Below are 19,702 nucleotides of genomic sequence, written 5' to 3' on the forward strand. Positions count from 1 at the left end.
TTTCTGAATGTTCTATTCAGGAGCTATAATATTAACACGATCTTAAACAGTTTGCTAAAAGCTAGATGCTAGACTCCCTATCAACATGCATCTAAAGACTGCCTATATATATTAATGAAGTTAATTTTTTATTTTGTTCTGATTGTTTTAAAAATTGAAGTTAAATAAATGTCAAAGTTTAGAGACAGAAATATTGGTTTTTACTTACAGGGTCACTCTTACCTTTCTGGAGGTTTATTGCTGGGATATTTTTGAGTTTTTTTGCTAAAAATGTATATATTCCTCTATATAAATATCCCTCTCAATGCATAAGGAATTTCATTAGTGAAGGGCTTCTTTCTTTAAAAATTGGTAAAATTTTTAGACTTTCTGTATCGCTCAACTAGCTACAGCTGGTGACGATGTAAATTAATATATAAAAATACTAAGTATAATAAATGATTACCATTCTTATGAGTTGAAACTGCTTCCAATATGAAATATTGAAAGAGGGAAACAGAAGACACAAAGAGAGATATACTGCCTAATAAGGAAAACTTAGAACAGGGAAGCATTATCCTTCAACTAGATTAATTAAGTTCGAATTCACGTCTCGAAAGTAAAAGAAAATGATATGTGTATGTAACTGTCTTTTCTTTTCGTCCCCCATGTCGAAACTACATGAACACAAAAGCGCATTTATTCGTCATCCCTACGAAGGAGTGTGAAAAAAATATGCTTGCACTTGTCGAAGATAAACAAGTGTGTGTTTATTCTTCTTGTTGACATTTTTAAAATACATCCAGAGCGAAATGAAGCAAGATATTTCAACCACTCTTTCCAAACTAGGTATTAAGAAGAGCGGTGGTGTCGAAACTCATACGTCATCTCAATCTTCTTTTACGGTTATATAAATCTGTTGTCTGTTAAAATCATCATATGCTTTTTATACATCAAGCTGGCTAGATAATAAAAAAGAAATTGTTTGTATGTATAAAAGACAATAGTAGAGAATATTTTAACGTAAAGTGGTTTGGTGAGGTCACTTAATGAGAGTAATTGATAATCCATAAAAAGATATTAAAGAACGCAAGAAGCAATGAAGGGAGTTTTCTTGACCTTCATCGTTGGCGTGTTAATTTGTATAACTACAGCAGAAAATATACCAAGGTATTTCTCGCTCAACCAATTTTATCCAACAAAAGGTGAGAGAGATCCAAGACTAAGCGAGACGAAATCCAGTGGTGCTATTCGTGATGTTATCAAACGTAACTCGCCAAGGTTTCGAAAAGTTTTAGTTCGAAACGCGAATCAAGAAATAGTTTTTCATAACGAAGATGCACGTTTGATGACGTCACGAGCGAAAAGCAAGTTAGATATTTTGGCGAGTTTGACTCGATCTCGATGGAACATGAACATACGGGTATTAAAAGCTTGGACAGATGATGTCAGTGCAGATTTGCTCTCATTGCATTATGAAGGTAAGAATTGAACTTTTGTTATCAATTTTGAGACTTCTCTACGATTTTGAGACTTCTCTTGCACAAATTGTATTAATTTAAAACCTGGTAACGTTCATCTTAAAATTATTTTTGCCATAAAATTTACAAGCGACAGGCACTAAAACTTTATACTTCCAAAGTTTTTTGCATTGTAGACAAAACGGAGCAATTTTTAAGAAACAGAAATATAGAAATTTCAACATTAAGCCGCAGTCAAAATCATGTGTTGCTTATAAAACAGCGTGTACATGAAGTTAATGACAAAATATTCTTATTTTCACACACTTTTAATGAGAGAAGTTTAAGTTGAGTCATATTCTTAGTAAATGTCCGCCTCAAAAATCCTACCGCAGGCTTGTTGTTTGCAATCTCTCAGCACATCGCTTTAACTATCGCTACATCAAGCACAACTTATTTCATAATTTTAGCCAAGGCTTCCATGCACCAGTTAGAAACACATTACTTAAGCAAAAATATGGACAAACATTGGCGCGACAGCTCTTGTTTAAAATGACGCAATCTTTTATATACTGTCGCTGTCACTTCATGTAAACATAACGTTGGCGTGAATTTTTTTTTCAAGACTGTATCATCGGAATATTCACTTCTCACTTTTTGTCCAAAAACGGCAAGGATTTTATCGTTGGATGAACTGCTGCAGGGTTAGGGAAAATTTTTATCAAGGAATTTTCGACTTAACCATGTCGTACAAAAATTTATCACTTTTACACGAGAAAGAGGTCTTGAGCTATAGCTGTTTTTAAAATCCCTATTGTTTGTCCTTTTCTTTTGTTTCCTTTTTTTCCATTTTTTTATTTACTCAGTTCAGTCTGCTTATTGTAGCTTACAACGTTTCTTATTAAACAAAATAGTGTATTGAAGTTATGTCATCCTTGACTTAAACTCTCCAAGCAACATTTTAAAGAGTAGAGAGAAAGCTCTAAAAATAGGACCGGGCATCGCGCCATGGACAGCCGTGTCTCAAAGCTAAACAGAAGCCTTGAAAGGAGACTAATTTAAAAACAAATTTATGGTCGCGACACAAAACAGACAGTATATATAAAATATATAAAACACAAATTATACTAACTTATACTAATTATACAAACTATAAACATGTGTTGGAAGGCTTTCAAAAAAAAAAAAAAAAGAACAAAAAAAAACAATCACATGATTACAATTGTTTAAAAACATTCTAGTTGACTAACAAGCTAAAAATTTAAAACTGACGTCAGCAAAATATGAACAAAACATTTTTTTTATATTGTGACTAAGAAAACAATAGTTTTTGTTCTTAGGACCGTTAGTCACAGTTTTCTTATCTTTTTATAATGTGCGATTAGTAATTTGGAAATAAAAACAACATCTATTTTAACTTCAAGTTTATGAATTCAACCTCGCTTCCAGGACTTATACCGTTTCATTAAAACGGCTGGAACAGATAATCCAACCTCATCCCTAGTCACTAGTATTTTTTTTTATTAGCACAAATCCTTTTCGTCCCAATATAAAACGCGTAACAAGTCCTGGGAACGAGCTTGCAGACATTTAAGATACAACATTTGTCGTGTAATTAATTTTATTTACCATTAAGTGAAGACGTGAAACTTTTAAAAGATATTTTCAATCTAAATTTTCTAAATAAGTAAGCCCTCTGACACAGTTACTTTGAGTCCGTATTATTTTAGTCATAAAAGATGATATGTTTACTAGCCAGAAGCTAACCGTCGACGTTTCCCTGGGTTTGTGACCAAATATCAAAGCCGCAAGCGCTTACCTGAGCGTTGTACAACTGAACTTTTTATGCAAACTGTAATGAAATGATAAAAAATCGCATTTAATAAGAACTTCCTCTTTTTGCCTCTGTTCGCACAGATAATAATTGTCAACAAAGATGGCAGCGTGTAATATACATGTTTAGCAAGTGCGTTTTTCGTGTTGCAAAATATGATGATTTCCAAGATGATGCAAATTTAAATGTCCACCTCTTTATTCATTAGGTCGAGCCATCATAGTTCGGACAAATGACAACAACAATGGAAGAATCAGTGATTTAGCTAAGTTAGCTTTAGAGGCTGGATTTGATTGGGTTCACTATAAAGACAGAGATTATATCCACATCAGTGTAATTCCTGACGGTAGGTTGTTTTACATTTTATTTGTTTGTTTATTTAAAAATTACATAGGGTAGTTTTGTCCATAAGTACAATTTTAAAAAGGAAAGCTGTAAAGCTCTGTTGCTGATTGTATACCATGAGGCATCTTCCAAAGAACTGTCTTTTTTAAGGATACCTTGGAGGAATGCTCCCAGGAATATATATAGAATATGTTTGTAGCTAGTTTAGCTATATATGTGTGAAAACTATAATGTACCATTGACAGAAAGCAAACATTATATATACTTATTGGTCGAGAATGATAAAAATTATTTTCTTTTAGTATGTCAAACAAAATTGGATCTTGCCATTGTTGTTGATACTTCAGGAAGTGTTGGTATACACAATTTCAATAAAATCAAATTATTTCTCAACAAACTCATTGATTTCTTTAACATTGGTATTGATGAAACACACATTGCTCTCATCTCGTACTCTTACAGTGTATGTTTTTTTCTTAATCCTGCGCATTTATTATTTAGAATATATATATTTAACAACTAGTTAGTTATACTAAAATAAGTAATAATAATTATTAGATGATAAACGACTTCTGGTTTCCTTTTTTCTAGGTCAAAGTAGAATTTCCCTTAAATCGATACTACAATAAATGGGATCTAAAGCAAGCGATCAATCGAATGTGGTACCAAGGTGCCAACACAGCCACTGGTAATGCTCTCATTGCACTGAAACAGCAAACATTTACTCTGCAAAATGGAATGAGAGATGATAAAAGTATTCCAAAGGTGGGAAAATATTTTGTTAAAATTTTTTAAGCAAGACAAGGGTCGATGTTCGTGATTAATGACTTCAATCTTTGAAGTATTTAAAGTTTTAAGTTCTCTTAATAGGCTAAACAGCATTTTTATCTGCTATTGTTGCAATCGTCATTTTCATTCATGTTACATTTTGCAATGGTAATATAAAGAAAAGTGGTTTTTTAATTCAGATCGGTATTCTTATGACTGATGGATATTCAAATGGAGGAATGAGTGTAGCTCAGGCTGCTAGACAAGTGAAAGCTGCAGGAATAAACATGTTTGTTGTTGGTATTACAAACAAGTACGTAAGCACCGTGTGTATCATATATTAAGTAGCTCTAAGTCCCATGGAAAGATCAATTGTGCAAACGGACTATAATTAGGTAGACGAAGAATCGAAGATATCAGCAATGGTCCATTCATATACATTTTTGTAGGAAAAATTGTTAAGCGTTGCGGAGCTCAGCATACTGATCAAATAATGCATATAATTGTGTCTGTGCTTTCGATAAGTGGTTGTTAGGGCAATGTTAGAAAATTTTGCAGACCATTTTGTCTTTCACAAAAAGGCAACTTAACAGGAAAGACAGAATCAGAAGTAAAAATTTGATTTATTTTGTAGTCCAAGACGATCGGAAATCAATGCTATTGCTAGTCCACCAATCGATGAGCATTATATTGCAATTGCAAGGTTTACAGATTTGTCAAGCTTTGTTGATCAAATAAGTACTGTTTCATGTGATGGTAAGTGAAACAAGTAAAGAAAAAAGCCTGTTTTTTTGCAATTTTTAATTTGTCCCTCATTCATACTGAATATACATATTTTTCTCAAATTGAAAAGGAAAAGGAACTGGCTATTTACCTTCTGAATTTCTTATGTCAGCATGTTGTTATTTTCATATTAAGAGGGAGCGCAAATCTCACAATGTGAAAATGCTGATACTGATGTTGATGGAGGTTCATTTAAATACTTCCGCGTTCAAGTCAAAAGTAGCGTTACAATCGAAGTGCAGGATAAACAAGGTAAGTAGCAACATAATGGATCTTGACTTTTGTTCTCGATGGGATGCATCTGCAACTTGTAATGAACAGACACAGTTTTGAATAAAATGTTAGACACTTTTTTATTTAAATTTTAGGACAGAGCTTTCTGTATGTATCGTTTAAATTGAAGAATCCTGGTCCTCTGTCACAGGGAGATATTATGAAAAATGAGAATCCATTATCACCGCGAACAATCCCAATAAATATTCCATCAGGAAGTTCAAAGGTTTGTTATGGTTTGAGAACAAACTTTTGAAGTGCGGTATGCGTGTGCTTAGTAAGAAAGTAAGATTAGAAGTTACATGCCCTGTAGCTTTCAAAGTGCCACAAAGTTCTTTTTAAATAAATTTCGTATTCAAAAACATTTTTTTAGCTTTAGATAATTATTACAGAGTGTAGTCTATTTTTCATTTGTTTTCAGATCGTTTACATTGCTGTGCAGGGACAAAAGGAACATAATCAGTTCTCCCTTAGTATTTGGGATTCATTATTCCCTAATCCGACCATCACTAAAACTGTTGACGAGAATCAAGTTTCCGGTGTGACTGTTGCACGAGTCCAAACAAAAATTTCGCCAAATATGTAAGCAATTTTTTTTATGTTATTACGTATAACTTTGTATTTTCGTCAAATCATTTATTAGTTAAACATTACTCACTGTAATGTTTCGAATGGTTTACCTTTGTTATAATATTTAATAGGTTCAAGTATTCCATCAAAGATGGAAATATTAATAACCATTTCCAAATCGATTCAAACTCTGGCGTTGTCAAAACAAAAGTGTCACTAGATCGAGAAAAAATCTCCAAATATCAACTTAGCATTATTGCACAGGATGAGAATGAGAAATGTCACAAAGGATTAATGGTGCTTATCGTATACGTAGAAGATAAAGATGATAATAAACCAAAATTTGAAAAAAGCCTCTACACAGCAAGTGTTTGGGAGGATGTACCACAGAACCAGTATGTAGTGAAGGTATGTTTTGTGTAGCAACATATAGCAAATAAAAATCTTCCAAAATTAGGAAATTGTGCAATCGAAGACGGCTGAAAAAGCTGCTTCTTAGCAAATGGTTTCTGATTGTTTTTAAGCAGCAATGTTGTTTACCTTAAGGACAAATCCACTTTGTTTCAACAGGTTCAAGCTACAGACCAGGATGTTGGCAGTAATGCAAAGTTAACTTATGAAATTTATGAGCCTGCAGGTGACAAGAATGTTTTCCAAATTGACCCCGATACCGGTGTTGTACGAACCAGAGCTACTTTAGATTATGAAACAAAAACAAGCTATGAGTTGAAGCTGCGTGTGAGCGATGGTGGGAATACAAAAGACTACGGCTATGCAACCCTTAAAATTCAAGTACAGGACGTAAATGAACCACCATATTTTACGCAACCGTCTTGTATATTAAGTCAGAATTGTTTGTTCACCATCAAAGAGAATAAACCAGCTAAATCAAATGTTGGTCAAGTGATCCAAGCAAATGATCCGGACACTAGAGCAAACTGTAGATTAGAGTATCATATAGTTTCCTTGGATAACAAGTACTTCACCATTGACAAAACAACCGGCGTAATAACCACGAAAGAGGAACTTGACAGAGAAACGAAAGAAACGTACTCGTTAGACGTGAGAGTTTCAGATTGTGGAACACCAAGGCTGTCTGCACAAAAAACAGTCATCGTGAAAGCATTAGATGAGAATGATAATCATCCTGTCTTTCCTTACCCTTCTTACACACAACGTGTCCCAGAAGATAAACTGGTAAATAGTCGCATTATCAAACTTACCGCGACAGGTCAGTATAATACACTTCATAGAATTGTTTGCATTATATCAAAAGCGCTGAATTACAAATATAACGGTTTTATATATTTTTGTTGGGCCTGAAATTCATGTGCAATGTTTTCACATTTAGATTTGGACGCGGGTGCAAGCGCTAGAATAACATACAGCATAACAAAAACTGATGCTACAAATGTGTTTACTATTAATCCATCGACTGGTGAGATCGTTCTAAAAAGGCAATTAGATAGAGAAACAAAAGCAAAAATAACGCTTGAAGTGACAGCCACCGATGGTGGATCACCTCTAAAAAGCACTCCAATAAGTGTTGTCATAATTGTCACTGATGTTAATGACAATAGGCCTGCATTTAGTGGACCAACAGATCAACAGGTTAAAGAAAACGTTGGCAAAGGAACTCATGTTTTTGCAGTCACAGCTACAGATGCTGATGAGGGTAATTTTGTTTTGTCTAGTTCCTTGTTGATGTAGACAGTTGTTCCATATTTTCCATATATTTAAAAAAAACACAACTCACATTTGAATTTTAAATAATACAGAATAACAATACAAAATTTGCTTGCTTTTTGAACATTAGTATTTTATGTAAATTAAAGTTTAAAACAAACTTCATTGATAATTTAATGCACACTAAAGAAACCAGTGGGTTATACCTAAAGCACTTTAATAATGCTGGCTGCAACCAAACACTTTCTTATAATCATCAACATGCCTTAAGTATCAGTTAAAGTACTCCAGAAAATATTTTAAAGGATGATTGTGTTTGAAAATGGTAAAAGATGTTAAAAATTCCTTGTCTAATAATAATTTTTTTCTGTTAGATTTGTTTAGTTCAACTTAAAAATTAATTTCTAAAATTTTGCCAATGAAGGTGGTTAAGCATTCTTGAAGTACATATAAGATATTATTTTATTCTTTGCTGTGCAGGTTTAAACAAGAAAATAAGATTCTCGATTGTCAGTGGCAATAACGGAGGCGTGTTCAAAATTTTTGATTCTGGTCAAGTTGAAACATCTGGTCAACCTGATCGTGAGAAACAAGAATATTATACTTTAAAGATTAGAGCAAGAGATTTCGGTTCACCTTCTCTGTACTCAGACCGAGATTATCGTGTGCAGATCTTAGATGAAAATGATAATACACCAGTGTTTTCAAGAACAAGATACATTAAAACGGTCAAAGAAAATGCGCCACAAAATTCAGATGTTATCCAGGTTATTTTTTATCATGTTCTTTTTTAAATATCGTTTTAAAGGAATTTTTTTAGAAAGGAACTTTAAGTCTAGCTTAAAATATTTGCTTTCTCCTGAGACTTTCACATCTTATCATAGGTTAGAGCAGATGATGCTGACATAGGAACTAATGCAGAAATTATCTTCTCTGTTGACTCGGGAAATGACGGTAACAAATTTAGCATCGATGCTTCGAATGGCTTGATAAAGTTGGTTGGAAAGTTAGAGTACGGTACAAAGAATGTTTACCGACTGCGTATCAAAGCTACTGATAAAGGCACTCCAAGAACACTGACCGGAACTTCGATTGTTGATATCACTGTTCAAGGTATTTGAATTCTTTACTGTCCATTTTTCTTGCACAAGAGGTTTTCTAGTTGAAGTTGGGATTTTCAATTATGTGGTTTTTAGAGCAAAGCCTCTCTTTATTTTTCATAAGACAAGGTTATCCAACCAGACTGCGAAAATCACTCTTGTGGCTTTATGTGTTTCGTATATTGTCAGGAGTATTGTTTTTTGAGCTACAAGTTAAAGGGAATTGGGAATCTCTTGGGATCATGGAAATTTACAAAACTAGACCTTACCATATGATTCATTTCTTTAGATACGAACGACTTCAAACCTGTATTTTCTAAAAACCAATACACCAAACAAATTGACGAAAACATCAAAATTAACACACCAATTTTAAAAGTGTCGGCGATAGATCAGGACAGTGGTACTAGTGGACAAATTATTTATACCATAACACGACAAGAAAACGATAACGCGTTTTATATCGATTCAAACACAGGTACTTTTAATTTCCTACTTCCTATTTTTGTTCACATAAAAAACTTCATGTTACATGTTAGACCCATGTATTTCAGGTCAGATCTTCAATAGAGGAAACATCGACTACGAAACGCGACAAAGCTACCTTTTGACTGTTACTGCAATCGATAAAGGAGTTCCAGCGAAATTTTCCACAGCAACTGTGAATATTCAAGTAAATGATCTTAATGACAACACTCCTGTCATGGCAAATGTGGAGAAATCCATCTTGGAAGATAAATCTGTAAACTTTGTAGTACATCAGCTTGTTGCTACTGACAAAGATAGTGGCGACAACAAAGTTATTGAATACACCCTTATCACTACTGGTGTTCCATTTGCTGTCTCTAAAGATGGTAGACTCATTGTGTCAGGTGCACTTGATCGTGAGACGCAAAGTGCCTATACCCTTAACGTGCGAGCACAAGATAAAGGCGTACCATCAAGGTCGTCTACCGCAACTGTAGTTATTCGCCTCGATGACATTAATGATAACACACCAGTGTTCGGTAAAAACAGCTTCGATTGTTCAGTTTTTGAAAACGCGCCAATTAATACTCACGTATGTTACGTGAAAGCCACAGATCAAGATATCGGTACAAACGCGCAAATCAAATATAGTTCCAGTGATGATTCCCTCTTTAAGATTAACGTGGTAGGTATCACCATTCTCAGTATGGCAATTCCCTGAAGATTAACCGTCGAAAAGAAAATCGACTTTGCTTCTTCGTATGTTCATTTATCCACTTTGTTATTATAGAATACTGGGGAAGTAACAACGGCAAAAATTTATGATCGTGAAGTTGATAGTGTGAAATCTATACGAATAAAAGCACAAGATCAGGGACGGTATCCAAAGGCATTAGGTAAAGAAAACTTTTTCAATCAATCAACCATTATTTTAATTTTATATATATAACTTATATATATATATAAACTTTATAATATATATATACATGCATATATATACATACGTATATATACATACATATATATACATATACACAAGACTGGCGTAAGCCGGATTGTGTCAACTCGTGCCGGAGCAAAACGGCGTTCGTTGTTTAGATCCGACAAAAAGTCGAACTTATATTATATATATTTTAGATGCATCGGTGGGCTTAAATGTTACTATCAAAGATGAGAATGACAATACACCTGAGTTTGGTAAACAAAAATACACATTCAATATCAAAGAAAACGAAAACGACGGAACCGACGTCGGAGATGTTGGCGCTACCGACAGAGACACCCGCAGCAATGCTGATATTGACTATACGATTACCAGTGGTCATATATTTGGTGGAGTGGCAAGGTTTGTGTTGGCATGATTTTGCTCGATTGTTTGTTAATTATTCTACTCGATTGGAAGAGTATTTATTTTTGCGAAGGTTAATCAAAACGCTTAGCTTCTACATTGCTCTGCATCTGCTGTTTGTGTATACATATATCACCTTCTACTAGGTTCTCGATCGTGAAGACCAGTAATAACAAAGCCATATTGAAAGCTAAAAAACTGGACCGAGAAACTCGATCATCTTACAGTTTAACGATTCGGGCTAATGATCGAGGCACGCCATCATTGTCAGCAACTGTGGTTGCCACAGTTGACGTTAATGATTTGAACGACAACAAACCGATCTTCACTGAGAATGTTTACACTAGCAAAATAAAAGAAAGTGTAGGCGTTGGCACATACGTGTTGAAGGTAAACTAGTTGAATTTAAGACAAGCATGAATAATTTTTATCTGCGAAGTAGCCATTTTAAATACCATTCCATCACACTGTGGTTAAATGCAGGTGCATTCATGAAACTTAGCGTACATGCGAGCTACACACTTTCTAAGATGCGACTTATAAATTTACGTTTATTTTTTCTCGCCCACCAAAAATGTAAAGTACTAAATTTACTTAATGGTCAAGTTAATACGAAATATTTCAATTTCACAACTTACCTTATCAATTGGTGCATTTGTTACAATTCGGAATTGGTCTCTTTCTGTTGTTGTTTTGTGGTCTCTGTCGTTTTTATTCATTAACGTGTGATAAGAACTTGTCCTTGAATTTTTGCAAACAGTTACATATTTTGTGTCATCATAGAAATGCACCTAGGTGGATTCAGAATGTGATCAACATGTTTTCTCATTTAGGTTTCAGCTTCAGACCGTGATGCAGGTAGTAATGCCGAAATAGCTTACAAATTCATTAGCGGTACCAATCAAGATTATTTTTCACTGGACGTGAATAGTGGTGTATTAACAACAGCTAAGAAGTTGGATTACGAAACCATTCAAGCGTACTCTTTCACTGTGACAGCAGAAGATAAAGGTAGTCCGAAGAATACCGACACTGCACAAGTTAGTCTTTTTGTCAACGTCAGCAATTTTAATCATGGATAACTTGAGACTGCAGTGACTTAAACTTCAATAACTACTTTCGCTCATTATTTTAGAATATTTCCTGCGGAGGAGGGAGATAGTTCGTTATATTCCATGTGAAATTTTCACCAATGTTTTTCGAAATGCCAAAAAAATCCACTCTATTAAATTAAAGCTCAGAAAATATTCTTGACTTTTTCTTTGATAAATTTTAACTTCAGGTTAAAATCGAGATTCTGAATGTCGATGACAACGCACCAAAGTTCGAAAATATAAGTCAAGTTGAGTTACCGGAAGATATAGGCGTCGGTCAACCGGTGGTTCAGTTTAAGGCCACAGACAAGGACGGGTCCACTTTGACGTTTAGCATTATTGGAGGAAACACCGAAAATAAATTTATAGTGGACAGAAATACAGGTATACCTGCTTGCATATATGTATTTAACAGAACGTAACGCTAACAAATGCGATATATTAAAATAGATTGTGATTTGACAAGCTAGCATGAGTTTGTCCAAACAACAGCTGAAAATTTTTTCTCTACACTTTAAAAAAGGCATTAGTGAGATTTAGTATAAATGCTACCTTGGCTGATACTACCAATAGTTAATGGGCTGGTAGTACCTGAAATATTTTATACGTCACTCTTCTGTTCTTTCTTTTGTCTGCATCTGTTGCTTTAAGTGTGTCAAAATAAGTTTTAATACAATTCTGGGAAACAATAAAGTGGACGAAAATTTGACTTTTTTAATAATGTGCGATTACTTGGAGTACGGTCAGTCATCAGAAAAATGTTGACACAAATTAATTGAACTAGAACCCTAAGTTATGTTTTACTTTTAAGTAAAAAACGGAACAAAATGTTACATTGACTTCTAAAATCTGATTGGCTGCTTAAATATGCAAACAAAAGATAACCCAACGCATTAAGGGCTACTACTCCCTATCCTGTATTTTTATTTCAACAGGTTTAATGAGCGTTAATCAACCGCTTGATCGTGAAACTACCGACATTTATAACGTCACCGTTCAAACGTCAGACGGCAGCAAAACGGCGCTGGCGCATTTACCAATTAAAGTATTAGATGTTAATGACAATCAACCAATTTTTTCGAGCACATCTTATAGTGGATCTATTGATGAAGATGCTTCTTCTGGAACATTTGTTTTTGCTGCTAATAAAGGTAAACTGTCTGGTTAATAAAGACAAAACCGTCATCGAATTTTCTACCACTTTCAATGTTATGTGTTTGAATAATATTTATAATAATCCTGTTTTTTTTTCTAGCCATTCTTAGTGTTCACGCAACTGACAGAGATCTGGGCACCAACGCAGAGATCGTTTATTCAATCGTTTCTGGTGGCAAAGATGACTTTAGTATTGCCGGATCGACAGGTGAGACTATATGTCGTGGCCATGCGTATATTAAAGCCAACCCAACTTTCGTTTAATATGAACTCCTGTTACAGTTTGTTCGGCTAATAAGTGTGCTGTCTCGCTAAGGTACCCTTCTTATTTCTAGGTGAAATCAGAGCAAAAGGTAGCTTAGATAGAGAGGAACAGGCTGAATACAACTTGAAAGTTATGGCTGCTGACAAAGGCTCTCCTACGCTAAGCTCAGTTGTCATGGTGAACGTGAAAATCAACGATCTTAATGACAATTCTCCACAGTTTGAAAAATCAGCTTATTCAATCTCTATCGCAGAGAATACTGGTGTGTCTGCCCGACTTCTTGCTGTTAAAGCAACAGATGAAGACGAAGGAGAGAACGGAAGAGTGACGTATAAAATAGTTTCAGGTTCTACCAGCGATTTTAGAATTAATGATACAACAGGAGAAGTGTTTACCAAAATAAACTTGGACCGGGAAACAAAAGGTAGCCATCAAATCACAATTAAAGCTACTGACCATGGCGTGAAACCACTGAGTAATTCAGTTGTCATGACAATTACAGTAACTGATATGAATGATAACAATCCGATTATAACATTTCCAACCAAACTTGCTGCTGTCAACGAAAGTTCACCAGAGCTGTACAAGGTTGGAACTATCCAAGCCACAGACAGAGATATTGGTGTAAACCGTCAACTCGTGTACGGCATTCAAGACGAAGCCAATCTTTTTGGTATCAATCCTAACAGCGGTGAAGTCTACTTGACAGGTATGCTCGACCGCGAGAACAAACCCAGACATCTGGTGACAGTGACTGTCCATGATAAAGGCGTACCACAGCTTGACGCTACAAAGAGTTACAATGTGATCGTACTGGATGCTAACGATAATAAGCCTGATTTTATATCGGCCAAATACGCAGGTAATAATCCTATATGCTTTGTAGCTGAAGCTACTTTATTGTCTAACTGATTTTTATGCTTTGTATTTTTATTTTTGAAGGATCTGTGGAGGAGAACAAAGCTGGACGCAACAAGTTGTTCACCGTAAAAGCTGATGATAAGGATATTGGTGAAAATGCCATCGTGTCCTACTCCATTGTAGATGATCAGCAAGGCTTATTTGAGATTGACCAATCAGGTCAAGTTTTTGTTGTCAAGGAAACTGATTTCGAGAAAAAATTCTCGTATTCGTTAACAATCAAGGCTTCTGATTGGAAGTTTAATACCACGGTTGATGCTGAAATCACCATTATCGATGTGAATGACAACAATCCTATTTTCGTACAATCAACATACACAAAAGTGATCGCTGAAAACAGTAATCTTGGCGCGTCAGTGTTGACAGTAGCAGCAACAGATGTTGATCCTTTTGGTGATTTAATTTACTATTTTGACAAAACTGCAGAAACTCTCCCTTTTGATATAGACAGTAGAACAGGCGTGATAACGGTAGCCGGTTTATTAGACTACGAAGTCCAAAAAAAGTATACTTTCAAAGTTATGGCAAACGACAGCGGTACGCCACAGTTGACGGGTAACTGTACCGTCGCGATCTCTATCAGCGACGTCAATGACAACCAACCAGAATTCTCGAATTACACAAAGACGGTTGCTGTGAAAGAAAATCAAAAAGCCGGTATATTTGTTGCAACTTTGACGGCAACTGATAAAGATAGCGGCTTGAACGGTGTCGTGAAGTACTACGAATCCACAATAGGTGGACAGAAAAGCAAAGATTTTGAAATCTTACCTGACACCGGCGAAGTAAAGACTATTCGATCTTTCGATCGCGAGGTGGAAGCTACGTTACAATTCGTAGTATATGCGATAGATCAAGGAAAAGACAGGCAGCTAAAGTCCAAGGAGTTCTTTCTTACAGTGAACATACTAGATGAAAACGATAACTCGCCGATATGGAAAGAGCAAAACTACAAAGTGGACATTTTAGAATCAGCTGCTGTTGGAGAGCAGGTCATCAGCGTGAAAGCTACAGACTTAGATCAAGCGCAGAACGGTCGAGTATCTTACGAAATTGTCGATACTAGTGGACAATTTGGCATTGAAGCTGATTCAGGTAAGACACTTCGCTTCGTTAAGTTGTCAAACAGTGGTTAAACTCAAGGGTAATAAATCCAACCTTGAAAAGATGTTAGAGTTTACCTCGAAAATCTAGATAGAATGTTATGTCTTTTGCACGTAAAAATATTCATCATCCATAAGTAAATAAATAAATAATTCGCATTTCTCTTAGGTGTTGTTCACGTTAAAACCGGTTTGGATCGAGAAACACGTGACTCGTATACTTTAAAACTGATCGCTAGAGATAACGGTACCACTTCTCGCAGCGCGGAGAACACATTGAATATCACCATTTTAGACGTCAACGATAATTCTCCTCTGGTTGATCCTACCACCCTAACCGGACACGTATTCGAAAATAAACCCGGACAAACTACTATAGTTAGGGTGAAAGCAACAGATCGTGATATCGGCAAGAATGCGCAAATTGAGTATTCGATGTCAAACAATGACTTGTTCTCAATTGATGCAGTATCTGGACGTGTACAAACATTGAGACCTTTGGATCGAGAGGAAAAAGATAAATATAACTTGGAAATTACAGTTTACGACAAAGGTGTACCGCGGCGTCAAACCAACGCTATTCTTAACATCACAGTACTTGATGTCGACGATAACTGTCCGATATTTGCAGCTAACGTTTATAACGCTAACGTTGAAGAGAATGCAGACTTTGGCACATTTGTATTGCAAGTGTCGGCGACAGATGCGGATATTGGTACTAATGCTATATTAAATTATGGAGTTTTTGAAACCAACGGTCCGTTCACGATTAATCAAGATAGTGGCAATATTACGGTAGCCGGAGACGTAGATTTGGAATACACACAAACGTATTATATGAAAATTAGGGCTGGCTCATTGACGTGTGGAATAAAAGTTAACGGAACTAACGTCGGAGAAGGTGGAAAAACTGACAACCAAAACTACACTTTGACCTATGTTTACGTCACCGTTATTGACAAGAATGATAATAGCCCGGTTTTCCGAAACGGGAAGGAAAAAATCCACTTTAATCGGATTGACATGATTCACTTAATCACGCTTAATGCTACTGATGATGATTCAGGTCCTGGTGGAGAGGTAGGGAAAAATCTTGCACTGATTTATATTAACTGTTTATTCACTTCTTTTAATTTTGTAATGTATTGTGCATCTTCTCACGTAGGTTGCATATCGCCTTGCAGAAACAAAGCAACAAAATGTGAACGGAACAATCGAAAACTATGTGGTTGTGGAGGCTTACGATCACGCTCCTACTCCTCTTGTCTCAAACCAGACTTTAGTTGTGGTGAATGACATACGCTGTGATCGAATGCTGTTCGAAGTTTCGCAAAATGGTAGCGTGACTGTGAAAGCATTGTGTTCACTAACGAACACGAAAACATCTATCAATTTGCTGGTAGGCGAAACTTTAGATTTGGAATGTAAAACTACCGGCAACGTCAACGACGTGAAATACAGATGGGTAAAAGACGGCAACGTTGTGTCGACATGGAGTAAAAGTGGAAAACTTCAGATAGAAGATGTCCAGCAGAATCAAGAAGGTGTCTATGCCTGCGTGGCCTCCAGTGTTGCGGGCGTTATCCAATCCACAGCCACGGAAGTTGTTGTACAAGGTAAAGCTACTTTTACCTATAGAGTCTTTACCGCACTTGGTCTTGTGTCGTTTGTTTACATTTGCTTCTCGACTATATTAGTTTGGCCTGGATCTGTTCCGTTTTTTGTGTGTGTATACTTGCCTATCGAGTATTTGCTTCTCTCAGCCTCTTTGGTATTTACGGTACTTTCCGTTTTGATTTACGTAAGGGAGAAAATGTAATGGGGCGGCTTCAACTTTAATGATCTAGCTTACGTGTGAATACATTTTTATAATTTAGAAAAACCAGTCATTGTCAAACAACCAATTTCACAAACAGTCGGCATCGACGGTACAGTTATTCTGAAAATCGCTGCTTCAGGTGATCCAATTCCCACATACCAGTGGTACAGAGACGGTAGTAAGTACAAGGGGTATACATCCAGTAACCTTACATTGAGAGACACCATTCAAGCTGATTCGGGAAAATACTACTGCATCGTCGAGAATTCAGTTGGCTCCGTGAAGTCGGATGAAGTAAAGCTTCGCGTTGTTGACCATTCAACCGTGGTGGTAATGAAGGTTGCTATTGACAAACCAGATTTAAAGCAAAATTGTCAAAATTTCATCATAGAAGATTTTGAGAAAAGTTTAACGGGTGTCATAACAAACAAACTGGTGGTTACAGAACATCCGAAACTCGATCCGAAATTCTGTAAAATTACGGCCTGCAGTAGGAATCCTTGTTCAAACGGTGGTACTTGCTCTGTAACAGAGACTGGATTTATGTGTGTTTGCCCAACGTCTTGGACTGGTGATAATTGCGAAAGGGATTTAAATGAGTGCAACCAAGGCTCCTCAATATGTTATGGTAATAGCACCTGTGCTAATTTGGAAGGATCATACTCATGCAAGTGTCCAAGCCATTTAACTGGTCGAAATTGCGAATACTCCACAGATGCCTGTAAAGCAAATCTATGCGATAAATCCAGTGACTTGTGTGTGGCGTCACAGAACAGAAACCGTTCGTGCGTTAAGAAATCCACCGAGGTCACACTCAACATTAACTCGAAATCATTCACGCCATGGAACGATCAAAATCGATTTGTTTTGGAAGAAATGCTCAACCAGATCATAAAGACAAGAAAGGCTCAGCGCACGACGAGTCGCCGTAAACGTAGAAATACAGGTAACTCGGTAGATTTTGGTGTGTGCACGATCCATATCACCAACCACGAAGTCGTTAGTGCAACCGAAAGCAAGATCAAACTGGCTTTAGACTGTTATGGGTCAAATGATACAGTATTAATCACGTTAACACCAAAGCTTCTCGTTGATTTGTGCGGTCAGTTACTTGGAGCAGGTAACACCCTCCTCCAGTGTGGTCAGCCAGGCTCAATGACCAAAAAAGAAGTGAAAAAAACTGACCCAGCGACTGTAGATATTCACGTTGTGATTGAGGACAAAAAGACAGGCAAGGCTCTTCCCGCAGAAGAAGCCATCGATTTGTTGGAAAAGAAGAAGGACCAATTTCCTTCTAGTTATAACATGTTAAGCGCAAATGGTAGAGGTAAAAGAACACAGGAGGAGAAAAAAAAGAACACGGTTGTTATTGCTGTTGTTGTTTGCTTATGTCTAGCACTAGTAGCTGCGGTTGCCATTTTTCTTTTCGTCAGACATAAAAATCAAAGTCGAGGTAAAGGGACTGACGTCATGCATCAACGTTCAGTTATGTTGCGTAGTGATCCGACGAGTTCTTCACAGCTTGTGCCTCGAGGAAGTGTAGATGACGGCATACCGAACGAAAATTTGGCCTACAACGACGACGATGAAGAAATAAATAACGGCACGTTTATGTTCGAAATGCCGGCAAATTTGAAAGCGTCAAACAAAAAAACAGAGGACATTGAGAAAGTTGGATGGTATCATGGCGAGGTTAGCGAAACAAGCGTTGAAAAACTTTTATCCCAATGTAATGAAGCAGGCACCTATTTGCTTTACAAAAACGCATCGAAAGAGTACGTTCTTGGCGTAAAAGCGTCGCCTGGAGGACCCTCAGTGCACCACTTCTCAATCAATATTCCTAGCGAAGGAAGGTTCAACGTCCAGTTTGGTTCAATGGACCCTATGACATTTAATAGCGTTTCTCGTCTTATCGAATATTACAGTGTTCATACAATATCCTTTGACGACGACATGATACCCGATGTCGTTCTTACGTCGCCATTGCTTAAGTCAGCGCTGTAAATAAGGAATAGTGGGAGAACATTTAAACATAAGAAATGACTTACTCGAGACTCGATTATCTAAATTACACCAGGCAAGCGAGACAAAAAAAAACAATTCGGTTACTCACCGCTGGATTTTATAAAAATGAAGCAAAACAAAAAAATCAGAACTTCTTTGTATGTTTAGTAATATGAGTGGTCTGTTATTGTAAGGAATTAAATGTATATAAACGAATTTTTATGTAAATGTAATTTTGTTCGAAGAGAATTGATATATTAAATGTTTTTTTATGTTTTGAACACAACATACCGATTCACATCGATGTTGTCCCATTGGAAAAGTGTTTTTAACCATGCGTGTAATTTTGCGTCCCAACGCAATATTAATTTTTTAAAATATTTTAAAATATTACCAGTAAAGCCATCCTTACTACACACAGTTTTTGCCACCCAGTCTCATTATTTTAAGAATTGTCTATCCATCATTACAATTATTTTCTAACCGATCAGGACATAAAAAGTAACAATGTTGATGCAATATATACTTATAATATTATGTTAAGTTAATTAGGCCTTTGATAGTTTTGATGGTAATATTCACTTCACGATTGTCAAATTTGAACACGAAGTTCTACATTTTCTCGACCTAGAAATTTCTTTTGATGGGTTAAGTATCTTCCAAAAGGAAACGAACACTGGACTTGGTACAAATTACAAAAGCTATGCTCCATGGTCATATCGAAAAT

At 36.1% G+C, this 19,702-nt stretch overlaps 1 protein-coding gene across 1 annotated transcript; it reads left to right on the forward strand.

Moving 5' to 3' along the window:
• The first annotated feature begins 601 nt into the window (after positions 1-601).
• On the forward strand, positions 602-19,237 carry LOC130626148 (protocadherin Fat 4-like). Its single transcript, XM_057441253.1, has 28 exons — positions 602-1,460; positions 3,482-3,619; positions 3,921-4,081; positions 4,210-4,383; positions 4,587-4,699; positions 5,021-5,142; positions 5,305-5,421; positions 5,538-5,668; positions 5,864-6,024; positions 6,144-6,420; positions 6,583-7,243; positions 7,364-7,687; positions 8,179-8,465; positions 8,583-8,811; positions 9,088-9,276; positions 9,353-9,951; positions 10,057-10,162; positions 10,404-10,611; positions 10,761-11,004; positions 11,448-11,654; positions 11,897-12,092; positions 12,644-12,859; positions 12,964-13,071; positions 13,199-13,990; positions 14,071-15,144; positions 15,322-16,232; positions 16,318-16,768; positions 17,030-19,237. The coding sequence occupies exons 1-28, from the start codon at positions 1,079-1,081 to the stop codon at positions 18,973-18,975; spliced, it is 10,524 nt and encodes a 3,507-aa protein (XP_057297236.1). The 5' UTR covers positions 602-1,078; the 3' UTR covers positions 18,976-19,237.
• Positions 19,238-19,702: the final 465 nt, after the last annotated feature.

This window comes from Hydractinia symbiolongicarpus, chromosome 14 (genome assembly GCF_029227915.1).
Source record: "Hydractinia symbiolongicarpus strain clone_291-10 chromosome 14, HSymV2.1, whole genome shotgun sequence".
Lineage (NCBI taxonomy): Eukaryota > Metazoa > Cnidaria > Hydrozoa > Anthoathecata > Hydractiniidae > Hydractinia > Hydractinia symbiolongicarpus.